General features: G+C 34.2%; 3 protein-coding genes across 8 annotated transcripts; 2 read left to right on the top strand and 1 right to left on the bottom strand.

Annotated features, from left to right (window-relative positions):
* Positions 1–101: 101 nt before the first annotated feature.
* Positions 102–2,748, bottom strand: LOC137812245 (protein yippee-like At4g27745). Of its 5 annotated transcripts, none has more exons than XM_068614167.2 (4): positions 2,641–2,748; positions 2,418–2,446; positions 2,158–2,284; positions 102–638 (listed from the first exon to the last, which is right to left on the bottom strand). In XM_068614167.2, the coding sequence occupies exons 3-4, from the start codon at positions 2,248–2,250 to the stop codon at positions 411–413; spliced, it is 321 nt and encodes a 106-aa protein (XP_068470268.1). In that variant the 5' UTR covers positions 2,251–2,284; positions 2,418–2,446; positions 2,641–2,748; the 3' UTR covers positions 102–410. The 5 variants fall into 5 exon arrangements, with proteins under 5 accessions (XP_068470268.1, XP_068470265.1, XP_068470267.1 ...); XM_068614164.1 differs by having other exon boundaries at positions 2,586–2,715; XM_068614166.2 differs by having other exon boundaries at positions 2,573–2,692.
* Positions 2,749–2,998: 250 nt separating this feature from the next.
* On the top strand, positions 2,999–6,485 carry LOC137812244 (Tetratricopeptide repeat (TPR)-like superfamily protein). Of its 2 annotated transcripts, none has more exons than XM_068614163.2 (4): positions 2,999–3,060; positions 3,167–5,118; positions 5,243–5,276; positions 6,210–6,485. In XM_068614163.2, exons 1-2 carry the CDS (start codon positions 3,051–3,053, stop codon positions 5,080–5,082), a joined length of 1,926 nt encoding a protein of 641 aa, XP_068470264.1. In that variant the 5' UTR covers positions 2,999–3,050; the 3' UTR covers positions 5,083–5,118; positions 5,243–5,276; positions 6,210–6,485. The 2 variants fall into 2 exon arrangements, with proteins under 2 accessions (XP_068470264.1, XP_068470263.1); XM_068614162.2 differs by having other exon boundaries at positions 5,243–5,298.
* A 1,222-nt stretch (positions 6,486–7,707) lies between these two features.
* Positions 7,708–17,798, top strand: LOC137812242 (phospholipase D delta). Its single transcript, XM_068614160.2, has 11 exons — positions 7,708–8,031; positions 8,140–9,099; positions 9,414–9,530; positions 9,625–9,819; positions 10,401–10,682; positions 10,770–10,838; positions 10,978–11,128; positions 11,242–11,390; positions 11,533–11,703; positions 16,751–16,948; positions 17,152–17,798. The coding sequence occupies exons 2-11, from the start codon at positions 8,146–8,148 to the stop codon at positions 17,443–17,445; spliced, it is 2,580 nt and encodes an 859-aa protein (XP_068470261.2). The 5' UTR covers positions 7,708–8,031; positions 8,140–8,145; the 3' UTR covers positions 17,446–17,798.
* Positions 17,799–19,089: the final 1,291 nt, after the last annotated feature.

Here is a 19,089-nt window from a genome sequence, read left to right as displayed (position 1 = left end):
GTTATCATTTCCACACACATATATAATATCCTAATCCACCTCAAACATAGGATTGGGCAGCATCTATATTCTATAGTAAATTATCTGGTTAGAGTCAAACATTAAATAGTACAAAAGTTTATTGTGGTCTTATCCACTGATTCGGGACATTGTACAAACTTAGAATTATATGCATGTCCACCTCTAAATACAAGTTGATTTACTATATCTAATATACAATTTTATGGACAAGGAATAAACATCTTATCTTAACATCACTTCTGGTCACCACCAGATAACAATGAAATTGAAGAAACAATGACAAATTTTAGACAGGTAAGATAAGACTCCCCGTGTACATCTTAACAATACCAGTGTACAAGTATCATGATGATTGGACCTGATATATTAAGGAAAATCATAAGTCAATGCTACCAGTTCTCCATTCCAATTTTGGATTTTTCAAGTATGAATTTTCCTTCCTTGTACTTTTGTGATGCTTCATAAGCTTTTTCATATTTCCAACCCAACACCTCATGGCAGTCTCCACAGTAAACATCAGCAACAGTGTGGAGGCCAGTCATGAGGTGTCTGTCTTCTTTTGGCCCTACCACAATATTCATTGCATGGGAGAACAGAAAACCTCGACCATACCTTCCCTACTCAAAAAAACAGTATGAAAGGACTGTCAGTTAAAGGATACAGGAAAACTTACACAAGTTTCATCTACCAAAATCCCATTGTCAAAGAACACATAAAGCTGGGAAGCACATATATCATATTATATAACACTGGAAACATGGATACAACAAATTTTACAAATTATAATCATAATATAAAATATAAATTAATCAAAACATAAAATAAGAAAGAAAAATTAAATAAAATTTCCATACTATAAAACTAACTTCTACATAAACTACTTTTGTAGAACTTTTTTCATATTAGCTTCTCTAAAAAACTGTTCTTAACTGGTACGTTAGCTTTAACTTATGAAAAAAAGTTCATTCTTAATCAATCGCTTGTTACATAAGTTCCTAGTACATGCTAGCATGTAGGGTGAAGTTAACCATAAACATATTCCTGTATGCCAAAATGAGTTTGTTTTAAGGAACTTTAAAAGGTGCTTAAAATGTCTTCATATACATGGGCAATCTCCCTAAAAACACTACAAAAAACTACCTCTGAGAAATGTACATTCTTGGCTTTTTGGATCCAGCCACACATCAAAACAAACTTACACTGTTTTCCTTCATTTGCAGACCTTAACTTCAACTATATTCTCTAGGCTACCGAGCCAAAGATTCATTTTATTCACCATATTGTGATTGCAGCTTACCCAACGGATATACATATTGGGGATTGAACATGTAAAATTCCTTGTTAAATATATCGTCCCACAACATGTGGTCGCAGGTACCTCACCATTACTCTTAACTTCTACAGTTTTTTTCTTTAACAAAATAAAAATTATAATCATTTATCTTCTTATTAGGTGGATTTATACTAATTCAACCTTATAAAATTCACTTATAAGATTAAGTTTATAAGTATTTATATATATATGATCTTATATCTGATTCATTATTTCTTTCTACTTTCTCATTTCTAACATACTCACCTCTAAGCTCTTTTCCTACTACTTTATCACATCACATCTATTAGTTTATCTCTATTATTGTTGTTAAAAGTCACATCACATCTATTAGTTTGTCTCTATTATTGTTGTTAAAAGGCGAAACCATAGCCACCATGTTGGACTTTTGCCAACTGCATAGCCAATCCATGAAGGGGAACTCACTATGGCAGTACCATAGACAGCAATGGCATGTTTTAATATGAGAGAATTTTTGCCCTCCGACATTGATAACACTGCACTCTACTTTTCCTCTTTCTCTACCTCTTCTTTTCACCTTAAGTATTAGAAATCTAACACAAAACAATATGATCATGATCTTACCCCTGCCACCAGTTTACCTTCTTCAAATGAAAAACAACCTAAAAGAAAGCACAATACAGGAGGAGATTTACAAAGGACCATTTTATTAGCACTGAAAACAAACCAACTACCCAGGAGAGAAAGCATATGTAAATTTCATCTCTTCTGAAGAAAACACAAGAATAATGTCCACAAATTTATAAAAGTTTGATAAAGAAACAGGAAAAAAATATCCCAACCTGAAAGGTTTTAGCAATTATATCATCATGGAGGGAGACTTGGTTCCTACAATTACAACAGCAGTATAAACGAGGCCCTATCGTTTCCCCCATTTGTCAACAATTGCAAACTAAACACCTCGTTTATCTGAAAACATAAAAACAGCAAAACTAAAAATCTCAGCTATGCAAGAGTGAGAAGAACACACAAGTGGTTTAGATCTGCAACAACAAGGGAAAAAAAGTGGGGCGTTAGTTGGAAAGTAACGATATTTCTTTACCTGCAACCCCCAAAAGATGACCCAAAGATCTGCAACAATACATTAAGCCAGAATCAATCGCAAATTCTGAGAAAAAGAAAAGTTTGGCACAACAGTGAAATGAAACGGCAACACTATGCATAATAATATCCTGAATACAGAAAAACAAGACTAACTAAGAATATAAACCCAATTTCATTCATCATTGAGTCCCCACAAAGGTGACAGAGGTTGCAGCCCTTGCCTTGAATTTCTATGAAGAATGAATCCCAATCTGATTTTTGTTCATATAAAAATATAATAATATGTTTGGTCTTTCAATTTTTCAAAAATTAATACATTAATATATCAAGTAACATTATTATTAGTTATAGAGGCATCAACATTTTTATTATAGATTTGATATGTGTGGACATGAATTGTTCAATTTTATAAAACAAGAAGACTAAATATACAATTAAATTTTTATGAGGACCAAACTCCCACGTGTACAAAATTAAATTTTTAAAACATTTATTTACAAAAAGAGGCAAAAGTTTGGGAAATATAAGTATATTTTTCAAAAAATTGTTTTTTTATTTAGAATTACTCAGTTTTTAAGTTTCAAATATTAGTGAGTTTTGATCCCAATTAGGATCGAGATTTGAGGAAGGGATGATCCAATGTGAAACTTTTTTTTTTTGGGTTTTCAAAAGTTGCTCCATTTTAATTTATCCATTGCAGGTTTATTTTTGTTTTCTAAGTTAAGTTTTTTTTTATTGGAAGTGCAGATAAATCTATAAAACGACATTTGGGTGGGTGTCGCACATTGTGGCAATCTGCAGTTACAGCGACGGTATCAGATTCAGACATTTCATCACGCGTTATAGACGACAGGAACATTCTGAGACGGAGTCTGAACAACTCCGAATTCGGTCTACATGTTCTGGACCTCATCCAGTGCGGTTCGCTCAAACCGGACAGAAGCTTGTACAACACGTTGCTAAAGAAGTGCACCCAGTTGGGGAAGCTCAGAGAAGGAAAACTAGTGCATTTCCACATTCTCAATTCAGAGTTCAAGAATGACCTCGTTATTCAGAACTCCGTTCTCTTTATGTACGCGAGGTGTGGCAGTTTGGAAGACGCGCGCCGCATGTTTGATGAAATGCCGTGCAGGGATATGGTCACTTGGACCTCCATGATCACTGGGTATGCTCAGAATGAAAGCGCCAATGACGCACTTGTGTTGTTTCCCAAGATGCTCCGGGAGGGTGCGAGGCCGAATGAGTTCACATTGTCGAGCTTGGTGAAATGTTGTGGATTTATAGCAAGTTATGGTTATGGGAGGCAGATTCATGCTTGTTGTTGGAAGTATGGATGTTACTCTAATGTGTTTGTGGGGAGTTCCCTCGTGGATATGTATGCTAGGTGTGGCTACTTAGGGGAGGCAAGGTCGGTTTTTGATGAGTTGGGTTGTAAGAATGAGGTTTCTTGGAATGCTTTGATAACAGGTTATGCTAGGAAGGGTGAAGGAGAGGAGGCTTTGGCTATGTTTGTGAGGATGCAAAGGGAAGGTTATAGGCCAACTGAGTTTACTTATTCGGCACTTTTGTGTTCTTGTTCGAGTATGGGGTGTTTGGAGCAAGGGAAATGGCTTCATGCGCATTTGATGAAATCGGGTAGGAAGTTGGTTGGTTATGTGGGGAACACCCTACTTCACATGTATACAAAGTCGGGTAGCATTTGGGATGCAGAGAAGGTTTTTGGCAAGTTGGGGAAAATTGATGTTGTTTCTTGCAATTCCATGCTGATAGGGTATGCCCAGCATGGGCTTGGGAGGGAAGCAGTGCAGCATTTTGAAGAAATGATAAGGTTTGGGATTGTGCCCAATGATATAACATTCCTCTCCGTTCTTACTGCATGTAGCCGTGCTAGACTTTTGGACGAGGGTAAACATTATTTTGGATTGATGAGAAAATACCATATCGAACCAGAAGTCTCACACTATGCGACAATTGTTGATCTTCTTGGTCGAGCTGGTCTTCTTGATCAGGCAAAGAGTTTCATAGAAGAAATGCCAATTGAGCCCACTGGGGCTATCTGGGGTGCTCTGCTTGGTGCTTGCAAGATGCATAAAAACACCGAAATGGGTGCATATGCTGCCCAGCGGGTTTTTGAGCTTGATCCTTCTTATCCAGGGACACATACGTTACTCGCCAATATTTATGCCTCTGCTGGGAGGTGGGAGGACGTTGCAAAAGTCAGAAAGATAATGAAAAATAGTGGACTGAAGAAGGAACCAGCATGTAGCTGGGTTGAGATTGAAAATTCTGTTCATGTGTTTGTGGCAAATGACCTTGCTCATCCACAGAAAGATAAGATCCATAAAATGTGGGAGGAGCTAAATCAGAAAATTAAGGAGATTGGCTATGTTCCTGACACTAGTCATGTGCATCTGTTTGTAGACCAACAAGAGAAGGAATTAAATTTACAGTATCATAGTGAGAAGCTGGCTCTTGCATTTGCCCTTCTGAATACTCCTCCTGGATCAATTATACGCATAATGAAGAATATTAGGGTTTGTGGTGATTGCCACTCAGCTATAAAATATGTGTCATTGGTGGTTAAGAGGGAAATCGTAGTGAGAGACACCAATCGGTTTCATCATATTCGTGATGGATCCTGCTCGTGTGGGGACTACTGGTAGTGCCAACTATTATCAATATCACCTAATCGTAGACAGGTATCATGGGATAGTTTTTTGTTCAAATATAATCACCTAATCATAAAAGGAAATGATTTTTTTTTTTATAAGGGAAGTTCTGATTCTTAATGCAATGTAATTTTTTGTTTTGCCTGTGGTGCAGATATGCAAGCCAAGTTGCGGAGTTTTTTTGAAAGGTAGATAAGAGTCTAAGGCCAAGTAAGCAACATTAGTTGCATTCTAGTTTTTTTTCTTCTCCTTGTTTGGCCGGAAAAATACTCTTATATACTATATAGTGTTTAGCTGTTTCAAATGTACCAAGCCAAACTCTAGCACCTTTCCTTGCCTCCAATCATAGAACATAAGTGATTGCCTGATTCAAAGTGAGGAATTTGAACCATCCAGGTTTCCTTTTGCATTATTTCTTACCTTGAAAGCTTTAAATGTCCAAAGTCAAAACTCTATCATGTGCATTAAACATTCAAGTAGACCTTGAAAACTATAGATGGTTCTGACGTGTGAACAATCATTATTTCATAAGTAGCAGTGCATGTACACCCTTTTACTCTCGTTGTAAGATATGTCCTATGAGATCCAACATGCTGCTACATAACGTACATTTGCTGTGAAAATTAACTGATTTGACTAATGCCCAGTTGAGTGGCAAAAATAAGGTTGCAGTGAGGTTTTAGTGGAAGAATCCAAGACAAGTATATGAAATTGTGAAATAAATAAATTAATACTGTTTATGCCACAAAAGTTAAAACCAGGATTTATTGAATTCCAGCATCTGAAATTTTGAGGAGGCCTAAGTTGTTTTATCTGAGAATTGTAGACATAATTTCTCTCATTTCAAACGCTAAATTTCTCTATAAATCCCCTGAATACTACTTTAGATAAATGCATAAGCAAAATTGCATATCCCAGTGGATAATCTCTGAAAAGTTTACATAAATAAGATGAACTTACTCTAACTAGTAACTATAATGTTGCAATTAATGTGAAACTGCAGCATATTAACATTACCCAGCATTTTGTAAGGTTGTTGTCTTGTTCCGATCAATACAATGTGTAATGCAATTTTGTATATCTTATTTTGAACAACTTTTATGTTCTTCTATTTATTACAGGTTAATCAGGCTACCAATTTTGATCAATGTGGGCTGTTAAGGCCCGAGAATGAAGAGAAGTAAGCTCTTCTGCTTAGTTTGCCTCCTCAGCTTCTTCATTGGGGCATTTAAGTCATGCACTGCACTTTGATTGTGTAATTTTTCAGTATGCAGATTGTAGCCTCTGTAGATAATAACAAAAGCTTATTTGGTTGAGAGAATAATCTGCACTCTTATTAATTATTGTAATCTGAATTCTGAGGCATTAATTTTGGGTTATTCTCAGTATTACTCAACAAACTTATTGGTCCATTTAAAAATATTTCGTGTTTAGAAATGTGTTCACCATGATTACACATGTTATAAACAATTCGTCTCCAAAACATATATAAGATTATTATTCCACAAGTTATGTCATGAAGACTATTAGGACAAGTTATGTAATAAAGACTATTAGTCATGGTGTATTTGACAAACTATGTGATAAAGACTATTAGCCATAATGTAATGAACCTCAAATAATCTCAAATAAAAGAGAAAAAAAATCATACAAATTTATCTATGATCAATATGGTCCAACATCAATATCCTAAAAGATGTTCATAGTAATTCATATCATTGAAAAAAAGTCTTCCTAAAAGGAAAGTTCAAGCCATCAACCATAAACTTATTCTTTTAATACTATACAAATTCTATTTAATTCAGTCAAGTCGTGATATTATTTTTATTCTTTTGTATATATATATTGATCTACGCTAATGTCAAAACTTTTTTAATTCAATATTATTTCAAATAAATAAAATATATAATTAGGTTAATTAGTTTATCTATTTGTATAAATTAACAATTAAAGAACTATAACCATCTACTCCACATATATATAATTTAAACTCATTATAATTTTTTAAAACAAAAGTTCTTAAGAATGATTTTATTCTTTTTCATAACAAATTATGATTTTTTTTTAAATTAATATATTAATGTCACATTGGTTATATTATAAATCCAAAATTATTTATAATTATTTAAAATCCTTATATGTTATTTAAACAGGATTTTTATTAATTACAAAAAAATATTTTTTAATTAAACTAAAATTATTTTATATTTCAATTCTAAATAATTGTTTGTTCTAATTTTATAACCACGCCCTCAATTTTATTTAAAAAATATTTAATTTTCCAAATGATTAAAAAATCAATTTTTGATTATTTTTTATATTGAGAAACGAATTTTAAAAAAAAACTAAAATAATTGTTAAAATCAAAGTCAAAATAATTTCTTTAAAAATAATGTATTTCTCAAAAGGGTTTTAAAAAGAAAATAAAAAAATATGCTGAGAAATTGGTTCCCAAAACAGATTTCTGAACATGAATGAATAGTAAAATATTTTATTTACGTAAATAAATGGAGAAAAGTAATTGAGGGTTTTTTTTTTTTGTCATTAAAGAAAGTGACACATGACCAATCTATTTCAGTTTTGATATTTATTTTATAAATTTTGTAATTGTTTTCTTCCATGCATGGTTTTGGTTTGGAATTTGCCAATTCTGGAATCCATGAAATTTGCCACCATTTTCGGCTTGTGGAAGTGGTGTTGGACCATGCTCTCAATTGCAATACTGTTACAGGAATCCATATACACCCAAATTTCATTTCTTTTTCCTGTTTTATTTTCTTTTTCCTGTTGTTGGCTTCTTCTCCATGTGATCATTCTTCTTCTTCTTTTGTTGAAGAGACTGGAACCTAAGAACTTGTTGAAGAAACAGGTTGAAAATGGCTTCATGCATGTTTTCCTTAGGACTAAAAGATGAAGACATGAGATAACTAAAAGGATCTTAAGGTGATAGACATGTTACATTTTTTAAATCATTTTCCATAAGGCTTTTGCATCTAGAATTTGGATTTTAGAAGTGTTAAATTTAGAAAAGATGCATCTTTGAATTCTCAGGTTGGAATGGATTCTCGTGGCATTCCCCAAGGCCCTACTCCACCCAGGGAGCCTGAAGGGCATAATGAAGCGGTTTTCTTACATGGGGACTTGGATCTGTTGATAATTGAAGCCAAGTCTCTTCCAAATTTAGATTTATCTTCTGAAGCAGTTAGAAAATGTATGACTATGGGCAACATGTGCCATCCTCCATTCATGAAAGGACTAAAGTCACACTCTGGAAAAGATAAGATGATAACAAGCGACCCTTATGTTTCAGTATGCATATCTGGGGCAACCGTGGCTCGAACTAGAGTGATTCCTAACTGTGAGAACCCTTTGTGGGATGAGCAATTTATTGTGCCTGTTGCTCACCCTGCTCACAAATTGGAGTTCGTTGTGAAGGATAATGATATTCTTGGAGCTGAACTCATTGGAGTGGTGGAGATACCTGTTCACAAGATAGTTTCAGGAAATACTATCAATGATTGGTTTCCTATCATTGGTCAGTGTGGAAACTGCTTAAAACCTTATCCTGAATTGCATATTTCTGTTCAATATAAGCCAATTGGAGCCAACCGTTCAGAAAAAAGGGTGAATGAGGATGGAACAGCATATTTAGGAATTCCTAAAACCTATTTCCCTCTCAGAAAAGGAGGGAGTGTGACTCTATATCAAGATGCACATTTACCAGATGGTATGCTACCTGAAATTCCACTTGATGGTGGAAAAGTGTTTCAGCAAAGTAAATGTTGGGAGGACATATGCCATGCAATTTTGGAAGCTCATCACATGATATACATTATAGGATGGTCTGTTTACCACCCTGTGAGGCTTGTGAGAGAGGCAACAAAACCAGTACCTTCAGGGGGAGAGCTTTCACTTGGAGAACTGTTGAAGTACAAGTCACAAGAAGGACTCAGAGTGGTTATGCTGATTTGGGATGACAGAACTTCACATGACAAGTTTCTTTTGAAAACAGTAATCTCTTTACCCTGACCATAATGGTGTCTATTCATTTCCTCAACAAATTCTAGGGAAGTTAGTGTTTTCTTCTTCCTGAATAAATCCATGATATTGCTTTCATACCATAAAGTTGTTCAAAGAAAAGTCCTATTTTGGTTCTGAAGTAAAAGATAGTTATGTTTCTTCTTTATGGTGGTGGATTTGCTTAGACTTCCTTGTGAAGTACTAACTTTGAGTAATGAGGTGCTAGGCTCTTGATATTTCCTTCATGGATTGTTGTAATGAAGATATGGTTGCATAACAACTTTGTAGTATTTTCTTTATTGCAGGATGGTGTCATGCAGACTCATGATGAAGAAACTAAGAAGTTTTTCAAACATTCCACTGTTCATTGTGTGCTATCTCCACGTTATGCAAGCAATAAACTCAGTATTTTCAAGCAACAGGCATGGAGTTGTTGCATTTGAATGTAGTACTGTACTTTTTCCTTTTCAGCTAAAACTCAAAACAATACTAATTTGATTGAATGATTTGGTCCAGGTTGTGGGAACCCTCTTTACACATCACCAGAAATGTGTGATTGTAGACAGTCTAGGTTCTGGGAATAATCGGAAAATAACAGCTTTTATTGGTGGTTTGGATCTATGTGATGGTAGATATGATACGCCTGAGCATAGGCTTTTTCGTGATCTAGATACAGTTTTTCATAATGATTTTCACAATCCTTCTTTTCAAGTAAGTTTTTATTGTAAACACTGTAGAATTCAAAGAATAAAGTACCAGGGGAATCTTACAAAATGTCTTTATATGCATACTTTCCTTTTCTTGAGTGCATGGAAAAACAGCAAAGTCTTATGAATTCAAACAAAAATAAAAAGATTGAACAATATATAAAGAAGAAAATCCACAAATTTTATTATCTTAAAGTTTAATGTTTTGGGTTAAAAGTGGTGTGAATCTTTTGTTATGTTATTGTTGTTTTATATGCTGAATTTTGTGAAATCACATAAAATTTAAAGGTCATTCAGAACATGGTGTCTTGAGTTTCAAACGTGGTATTTTTTGTGACATGTTTCTTATCTGTTGACTTGTTCATGCATAATAAACTTACAGCAATTAGGTGACTCATTTAACATCTGATCTTCATGTTGCATTATATGGAAACATTTTGGTATGAATGTGTACACTTTAAATAATCAATTATGTCAATCACATAGATGGTGGAAGAGAAAAGAAAAAAAAATGTACACATCAGCACCAAATAAAGGGAAAAAATATCACAGGAATTTACATTGCAAATTGTGTGCTATATGCAGCAACTAAGTTCGAATTCTTGTGCCCCAAGGCAACCATGGCATGACTTACATTGCAAAATTGAAGGTCCAGCAGCATATGATATATTAACCAACTTTGAACAAAGATGGAGGAAGGCCAAAAAATGGCGTGACTTCAGACTCAAAAAGGTGACAAACTGGCATGATGATGCTTTGCTTCGGCTGGACAGAATTTCATGGATTGTCAAACCTGCTCCTTGCCCCAGTGGTGAAAAAGCTGTTTATGTAACAGATGAAAATGATCCTGAGAGTTGGAATGTGCAGGTATGGAAATATGTGGATAGAATCTGATGACATGTACCATCCTTACTGATAAGTTCAGAAAGATTATGAACTAGCATTTAAATACAGGTGTTTAGGTCCATAGATTCTGGATCTGTAAAAGGCTTTCCAAAGGATGTTGACAAAGCTAAGGCTCAGGTAAGGTTATATTGCAAGGATGTTGACAAAGTGATTCCCCTTTATACTTTGAGTGCATATTGTTTTCATGAAATTCACATTGGGGTGTTTATTCAAGTTATATTGAGATAAATTAGTACTTAACTTCCTTTTTGTTCAGAATCTTTTGTGTGGAAAAAATTTGAAAGTTGATCAAAGCGTCCATACTGCTTATATAAAAGCAATAAGATCAGCCGAGTACTTTGTATATATTGAGAATCAGTATTTTTTGGGCTCCTCCTATCATTGGCCTTCATACAAAAACAAAGCAGGTAGATCAACTTAGTTTTCCCACATCTTTATCAAAATTCTGTTGTGTTGCATGTTATGTTTGCAGCTTTTGAAAATGCACTGCAACTGTAAGGTCAATTTCTTATCTCAACAGGTGCAAACCACTTGGTTCCTATGGAGTTGGCTTTGAAAATTGCTGGTAAGATCAGTGTAAATGAACGTTTTTGTGTATATATAGTTATACCAATGTGGCCAGAGGGTGTTCCAACAAGTGCTGCTGTTCAAGAAATCTTGTTCTGGCAGGTGAGACCAATTTGTAGTCTGTTGTATTCTAGATGTGTGCATTTTTGGTGTGTTTGTTGTTGTGTTGGCATAAAAACTATGATTGATGTCTGAAAGGTAGTTAATTATTACAACCTTTGTATTTGAATTTGATTGACTATAGGGACAGACAATGTCTATGATGTACAAGATTATAGCTGATGCCCTTGCAAAAGCAGGTCTCTCTGATAAGTATCATCCACAAGATTATCTCAATTTTTACTGCCTTGGAAAGAGAGAACCCCAAACCTCTAATATTTCTTCAACAACAAATCCATCTGAAAACCGCGCTTTGGTAAGCTAAACTTCCCTTCTTTTTTTCTCTTAACCCAATCTTTGGGTTGCACACTTTCTCTCCATATATTAAATCACAATCTAAATTATACCACTTATTAATCAATCAAATTATTCAGAATATTAGAGAATAAACAAAAGAATATTTATTTGTAGCACTTAATGTTGGAGAAAATTCAAACTTTAATAAATAAATAATGTTAGTTAGTTAAGATTTAAAAGATAACACGACAACAAATTATCAAATTATGCTAAAAGATAATTTTAAAAACTGTAGCTAAGATTAAATGAACATTAAGATTTAAAAGATAACACAATAAATAATTATGACTAAAGACAATTTTGAATATTATAGCTAAGATTTTAGAATTTACACCAAGATTTAAAGATAAAATTTACAACCTGGAAGCAAAGAATATCGATCTGTTTTGGAGTAATTTAATTTATTCATTTATAATGCAAGAAAAAAACATATCTAGAAAAAGAAAAAAAAAAGAAAAATTCTGGTTAAAGAAAGTGTATCTAAATAACATATTCTATATTGTATTTATTTGGTTGGTTCTTTTGTTTTGTTGTGTAAAATAAGAAACCTATTTCCTTTTTTTCCTAAATAAATCAAGAAACCATATATCTATGATTGATTTTCCCTATTTACAATTTGATACTCTAATATACATACATATGCATGTATGTATATACGTATGTATATGGGACGTATCCGCCGACTCCACAAACACCTTAAAGAATTTTTTTTAAAGTTCTTGTAAGATGATGTCGTGAAGGCTTTCAACAAGACATTGTCCGCCCGATTGATCAAAGAGTGTCAGCCAATCAGGTCGGACAAGTGAGAGGTATAGAATTGCAAAAAGACGTACACCGACACCACGCGAAAAGTCTACATGGACACCCACATATTCAGGTGCAACTGACTCGACGCCACGTTGAGTGCCTGAAGGACACCCACCATAAACGTGTCGAAAGGAAGCAACACGTGCAAGTCAGAAAAAAAGCAGCTATACATGAAGAAGAAGGGGGGTTCGGTAGATTACCGTTCCTTGTATACACGGTCGTCCAGCGAGCAAGGACCGAACGACAATAAGGACAAGGTCCGTATGAAACACGGACGCGATCCCAAACACCTTGGGCTATGAGGGCTCGCCGGTCTGACACGTTGCCCACGTCATCACCCCTCACTTCCTCCATCTCTGGGGCAATAGTTTGAATTGCCCCGACCGAAAGGATTTTGTTGGAGGAGGAAGTGGATGAAGAAGACGAAGACGAGGGAGGTTCGGGAAGAGGGGAAGGAGCGGCCAAAGAGGAATACGTGGGACGAGAATGAGAAGACATGACTAACCTTTGACGAACGAAGACACCAACACAGTTCGATCGGAGTTGTTCAGGTATTACAGCTCAAGGAATATCAAGAAGCGTGAGAAGTCACTGTTCACACCCCTATTTATAGCCTGAAGACGTCTTGGAAGTCCAAGCGTCAAGTTTGATCCAACGGTCCACGTCATTTGGCGCCAAAAAAAAACCTCTCATAAATGCACGTCACATCACCTACTAAGGCGTCGCCTCCAATCACTTCACTCATCATCACACCAGCGACCGAGACCCAACACTCAAACTCTTCGACTATACCAACTCTCAAGCCTAGGGGCAAGTGTACTAGAATGACCGATTGAGTCAATGAGTCGGTCAGAAACTCGACGTGACCGGCCGACCCATGACGACGAGTCATGAGTTGACCAAGTCAACAAGTTAATCCACAATTAAGGGTTGTTTAACACAACCCTAAACATAAATCAACATCTTAATCCGGCCCACCAACAAAGACCCATTAAGGTAATATAAATAGTACAAATTCCAAGAACCAGGTACGTCATTATCTACAATACTCTGACACCCGAGTGCCGACACCCTAACTGACTTCAGCGTTGGAGTGTCTTCTTCAAAATAAAGCAGGAAGTTAAATTATAATCAATTAAATTATTCAGAATATTAGAATAAACAAAAAAATATTTATTTGTAGCACTTAATGTTGTTGGAGAAAAATCAAACTTTAATAAATAAACAATGTTAGTTAGTTAAGATTTAAAAGATAACACAACAACTAATTATGAGAAAATATAATTTTAAATACTCTAGTTAAGATTAAATAAACAATATTAGTTAGTTAAGATTTAAAAGATAACACAATAAATAACTATGAGTAAAGACAATTTTGAATATTTTATCTAAGATTTTAGAATTTACACCAAGATTTAAAGATAAAAAGTTAATTTATTCATTTATTATGCAAGAAAAAAAGATATCTACAAAAAGAAAAAAAAAATCTGGTTAAAGAAAGTGTATCTAAATATTTGTATTTATTTGGTTGGTAAATCACTAAATAAATCAAGAAATCATATAGATTTTCCGTATTTATAATCTGATATTCATGTATGTATATACGTATGCGTATATTTTGGTATATATATATATAGAGAGAGAGAGAGTGCATGCATGTCTAAGAGCAGTTTTGGTGTTTGTGAATTGGAATCTGGATAGATGGCTTCTTCGTGTTCTTCTTGTTCTGCTTGTTCTGGCTCTTCTTCTTGTTCTCCTTCTGCATATGATTCTGATACCTCCACCACTAAAACCACACCCTTCCCCTTTCCCGCCACTTCCGTCGTAAGTCCCGTCAAATTCGACGGCCAAAACTTCCTCGCCTGGGAGGCCTACGTCTACCTCTGGTTCTTCGGTCAGGGGCTCATCGAACACTTGACCATGAAACCGATCGAAATTGCTAGAGATGAAAGGGAGCGGTGGTTGCGAACCGATTACCAACTCCTTCGCCTGCTTTGGCAATCAATCCAGCCTACACTACGGGTTCAATTCCGTTCCTACAGGTCCTGCTGCGACCTCTGGAACCAGGTTCTGCTGCGACGTCAGCGAGCTACTATCGCTCAATGTTCCAGACCTTCTCGCCCACATCAACAAGTCGCTCCCGGTAGCCCAAACTGTGAACTTGTCTCCCATGTCAGGGGACGTGTTCGAGAAGCTGAAGTTGTCTCCCATGTCAGGGGACGTGTGAGAGAAGATCAACACGTTTCTCGCGTCCTCCGTTCTCCACGCTCTCAAAAACGATTTAGAGTCTATTAGGAATCAAATCTCAGTGCTCTCTTGTTACTTTTCTTTCTCCTTTCTTTGGTCTTTGGTTGGTTTAACGTAGATTGAGTGAGTTTTTTTTTTTCGATTGTGGTTCCTGAGATCAATGCTATGTGTACAAGTTCAGTCTTTGAAGATCAAAGTTTTCTTTGGACAATAAATTTGATTTCACATATTCAAATGATAATCTGTCATTGTTACCATACAACATTATTTCTTTGAAAGGTTTATAGATGGATGATAAGAATACAATTAATAAAACAGCTTTTGTCTTCATCAATATCAACATTTGTGAGATCCATAATTATAGAATTAAACTCATCAAGATTAGCTTTGAAGAGAGTACCCCCACAAGCATATGAATAGTATATAAGCACTCTTTAAGACAATGCTTGTTTTCAAGACTGTCATATATAAAGATTTCAATTTGGTTCATAATGCTGGATCAATAGTTTTACTGATTACTTAGAACTTCTAACAAACACTTTTATGTTTTTTATCGGCTCGAATAGGTTCTAACAAACACTGCATCAATAGGTTCATAATGCTGCATCTATAGTTTGAGAGTAATAAATCTATCTTACTACAAAAAGAAGAGAAATTATTAGTAATAAAGAGAATTAAGAATAAAGAAAAGAAAAAGTCTAATATAAAAGTGAAAGAAAGAATTGATGAATTGGACGGTAGTAAAATTAAACTACTGATAATTTTTATAGGTGACAGAAACTATTTATAGCCAATAATTATTAATAGCTAAAAATATAATTTAGTAGATAAGAGCCATATGATTTAGTGGGGAGCATTAATATCCCTCTTTTATTCCTTTATATTTGTTGATTTGATTAATTCTGTAAAGTAGGAAACTTAGAAAACATTTATTTGATTTTTTTCTGTAGCATGGAGCTACAGAGATCCTCAGGGTTCTCTCTACAGCAAATTAAAACTAATTATTTGTAAGCATTACAGTGGTCATGCTCTGTTTTAACCCTTACCCATCAAATAGGAAACCTTGGTATTTGAGGGCATATAAATATAGCGACTAATAGATCATGCACTGACTATTTAAAACTCTAATCTAATTACAAGCTACTGTATATGGTAAGTTTGTTAACTTTTACAATAAATAAAAAATCATAGTGCCAGTAACTCTTGATTGGTTGACCGTGTAAAACATTTTACACTAGTAGTGTTTGATCGTTAAACTCCAGAAGAAAATAGGCGTATTATGTGAGGTTCTGATGTTATTATGTTAGTCAAAACAAGCTTCATACATAAGCCATGATTGATGAGTAATGAGTATTGGCTCCTTCTTGTCTAGCAGAAATGAAGTTAGTGGGGTGAAGAGATTAAAGTCCTGTCGTTCATATCTAGATCTATGACTCATTAGTACAAAAGTTAATTTAAAAGGTAACTTGCACACAAAGTAGACATAATCAAGATTGCAAGCTATAAAATGCTTTAACAACTAGCATGTTGATGATAAAATAAATTACAGAAATGTTTATTTGATGGTCTTCTGGATCAAATTCCTTAACCTTTATTAATGGACGGAAAATACACTTGAAAGGAAGAACTAAAAGAGAAAATAATGTTATATTTCTCATATTTTTCCTTCTGATTTTACCCTTTCTAACAGCTTACTCTGATATGGCTTTGATGATCTTTTTTGTGTCACTGAGACAGTAAATATGCCTCCGTAGCACCTGAATACCTGCTTTGTTTTGAGAAAATTGGAAGAAATATAGAAAATGATATAAAATAAAAAGAACAAAGACATGGATGGAGTGTGTCACAACATTATAGGATGACTCTTCCTTTAGAGAAGTAATCATTTGGTGCATGGAGCTCCATTTGCAAACCTTTTATGTCTTATTGTTATTTTCCCTTTCTTTGATCAGGTGGCAGCAAAAAAGTTCAGACGTTTTATGATTTATGTCCATGCCAAAGGAATGGTAGTTGATGACGATTACGTAATTATTGGATCAGCAAATATTAACCAGAGATCATTAGATGGTTCAAGGGACACAGAAATAGCTATGGGAGCTTATCAACCAAAATATACATGGACAGAAAATAGACCCCATCCACATGGCCAGGTTTGAAGCTTCAGCAACATTTGTTAATGAGATAGAAAAGTTGTACTAGGAAATGAGCATATTAATATAAGGGTCTCCTGAAACTTTTAAGTGGACTAGTAGCATAAATTGAAATAAGTGTAAAGGTCTTGGTTATGTAATTTCCTGTTTTGTATTCTCAGTAACTGGCAATTCCTACATTGATTGTGTTGGTGTTGGTGTAGGTGTATGGATACAGAATGTCACTGTGGGCTGAGCACCTTGGTGGTCTTGACCATGTTTTTGGTGAACCTCAGAGCCTGGAATGTGTTAGACAAGTGAACAAAATTGCAAAACAAAACTGGGGCATATATGTGGCCGACGAAGGGAATTACATGAGAGGACATTTGATGCAGTATCCAGTTAAGATCAGCAGGGATGGAAAAGTGAGTGCACTTGATGATTTTGAGTCATTTCCTGATGTCGGTGGCAAAGTTCTTGGATCACCAAATTCACTTCCGGATGCACTAACCACCTGAATAACCACATTAATAGCCTTTCTATGTAAATTTGTGTATTGGATAGTGAGTGCATAAATGACTCATATTCATCTAGGATTGTGAAATACACACTTCATTAGTGATTGACAGACATAACATTTTCTCTTAGGAGACCCTCCTTTTTAGTTTTCTTCTTTTTCCAATCATAGACTTTGACAATCAGAAGAAACAACACCAGAACCATACCAAAAGCTTTCATGTTTAAGGTCAGATGATTGCTAGTTTGGTAAATGTCGGAGGATGTCTTTCTTTGTACAGCCCTTCAACTATCATTCTTTTTTGTATTCTTCATCAGAAATATAAGTAAACAAGGGGCATGAATGATTGTTGTATATATCAATCTGTATCAGAACAATAAACTGAACAAAAAACTAAATCAATGTAATTAATTACATATAATTGTTATTATTGATTGTATTTGTGACACTAACTAAATAAAAGTAACTATTAGTGTTATGAAATTATAGAAATATTTAAGGATGATTTATTACCTTTTTGTCTCATAAGCAGTTAACTGTGAATGAATACAGTTATATTATTATCATGTCTCTCAACACAAATGATTAATTTTATCACGAAGTTATTGAAATGTTTAGTAGTGACTAACTTTATCTGATAATTTTGTTATTTCAGAAATTATCTGATATTTTGTTAAAAGTCAATGAATGTGATATATAAAATTATTAATTTGTACGTGTGGACTATATGTGGATGATTTAGTAAAATATTTTTTTTTCTTTATATTTTTTTCTTAGAAAAATGTAAAAAGTAATTATTAACATACAGTTAAGATTCTCTAAGGAGTGTTCACTCATGAGAGATGGTTAATCGTATTAACTTTTTCTTACCAGTAGTTAAGATTAATAAATGTAATTATTCATGACACTAATGATAAATATGTCTCTCAAATGGTTAATAATATCATGAAATTATTGAAATGTCTAGCAATGATTAGTTTTGCTTCACAAACAACTAAAAGTAAATGAAAGTTAATGTAAAATAAACGTGTGTATAGCATAATTTATTTTGTATTAAGACTCTAAATGAATTTATATGCAATTATTTGTCATTTTTCGAAACTAGCTCCCAACAACAAAAATTTGGCAACTTAAATTGTTTGAGTCCAATCAAACCACTTTTCTATATATATTATATTAAGTGTTTATGATGTATATTATTAAATGTTTATGATTAAAATTATGAATAGAAAAGAAATTCAAATATTAAAAAAAAAAAACTCTGAACATAATAATATTGAGAGTTTCTTATATTAAGAGTTAAGAAGTGGACTTTAAATCTAATTTAACATTCTAAAACTGACAATTTAAATGTTTGATTTGATAAAATCACTTGATGAAAATCATCCTAGGATTGCAATTCAAATGTTTAAAAAAAATCACAAACGTAATAATATTAAGATTCTCTTCTATTAAGAAGTGGACTTTAAGTCTATTTAAAGTAAAGTGAAGTAAAGTTTACACCCACTTCAACACACACCTCTCACATCGAGACCTCAAACTCGTTTATAAGACTATATAATGGACGGTTCGATAGAGATTCGATGGTGAGTGGTCGGATTAGCCCAAAAACTTTCACTATGATAAGCTCTAAATGGCAATGATC

The sequence above is a fragment of the Phaseolus vulgaris genome, chromosome 2 (genome assembly GCF_051622355.1).
Source record: "Phaseolus vulgaris cultivar YP4 chromosome 2, ASM5162235v1, whole genome shotgun sequence".
Classification (NCBI taxonomy): domain Eukaryota; kingdom Viridiplantae; phylum Streptophyta; class Magnoliopsida; order Fabales; family Fabaceae; genus Phaseolus; species Phaseolus vulgaris.
Note: the sequence above shows the minus strand (reverse complement) of the source record. Positions and strands in the feature narration are given on the sequence as shown.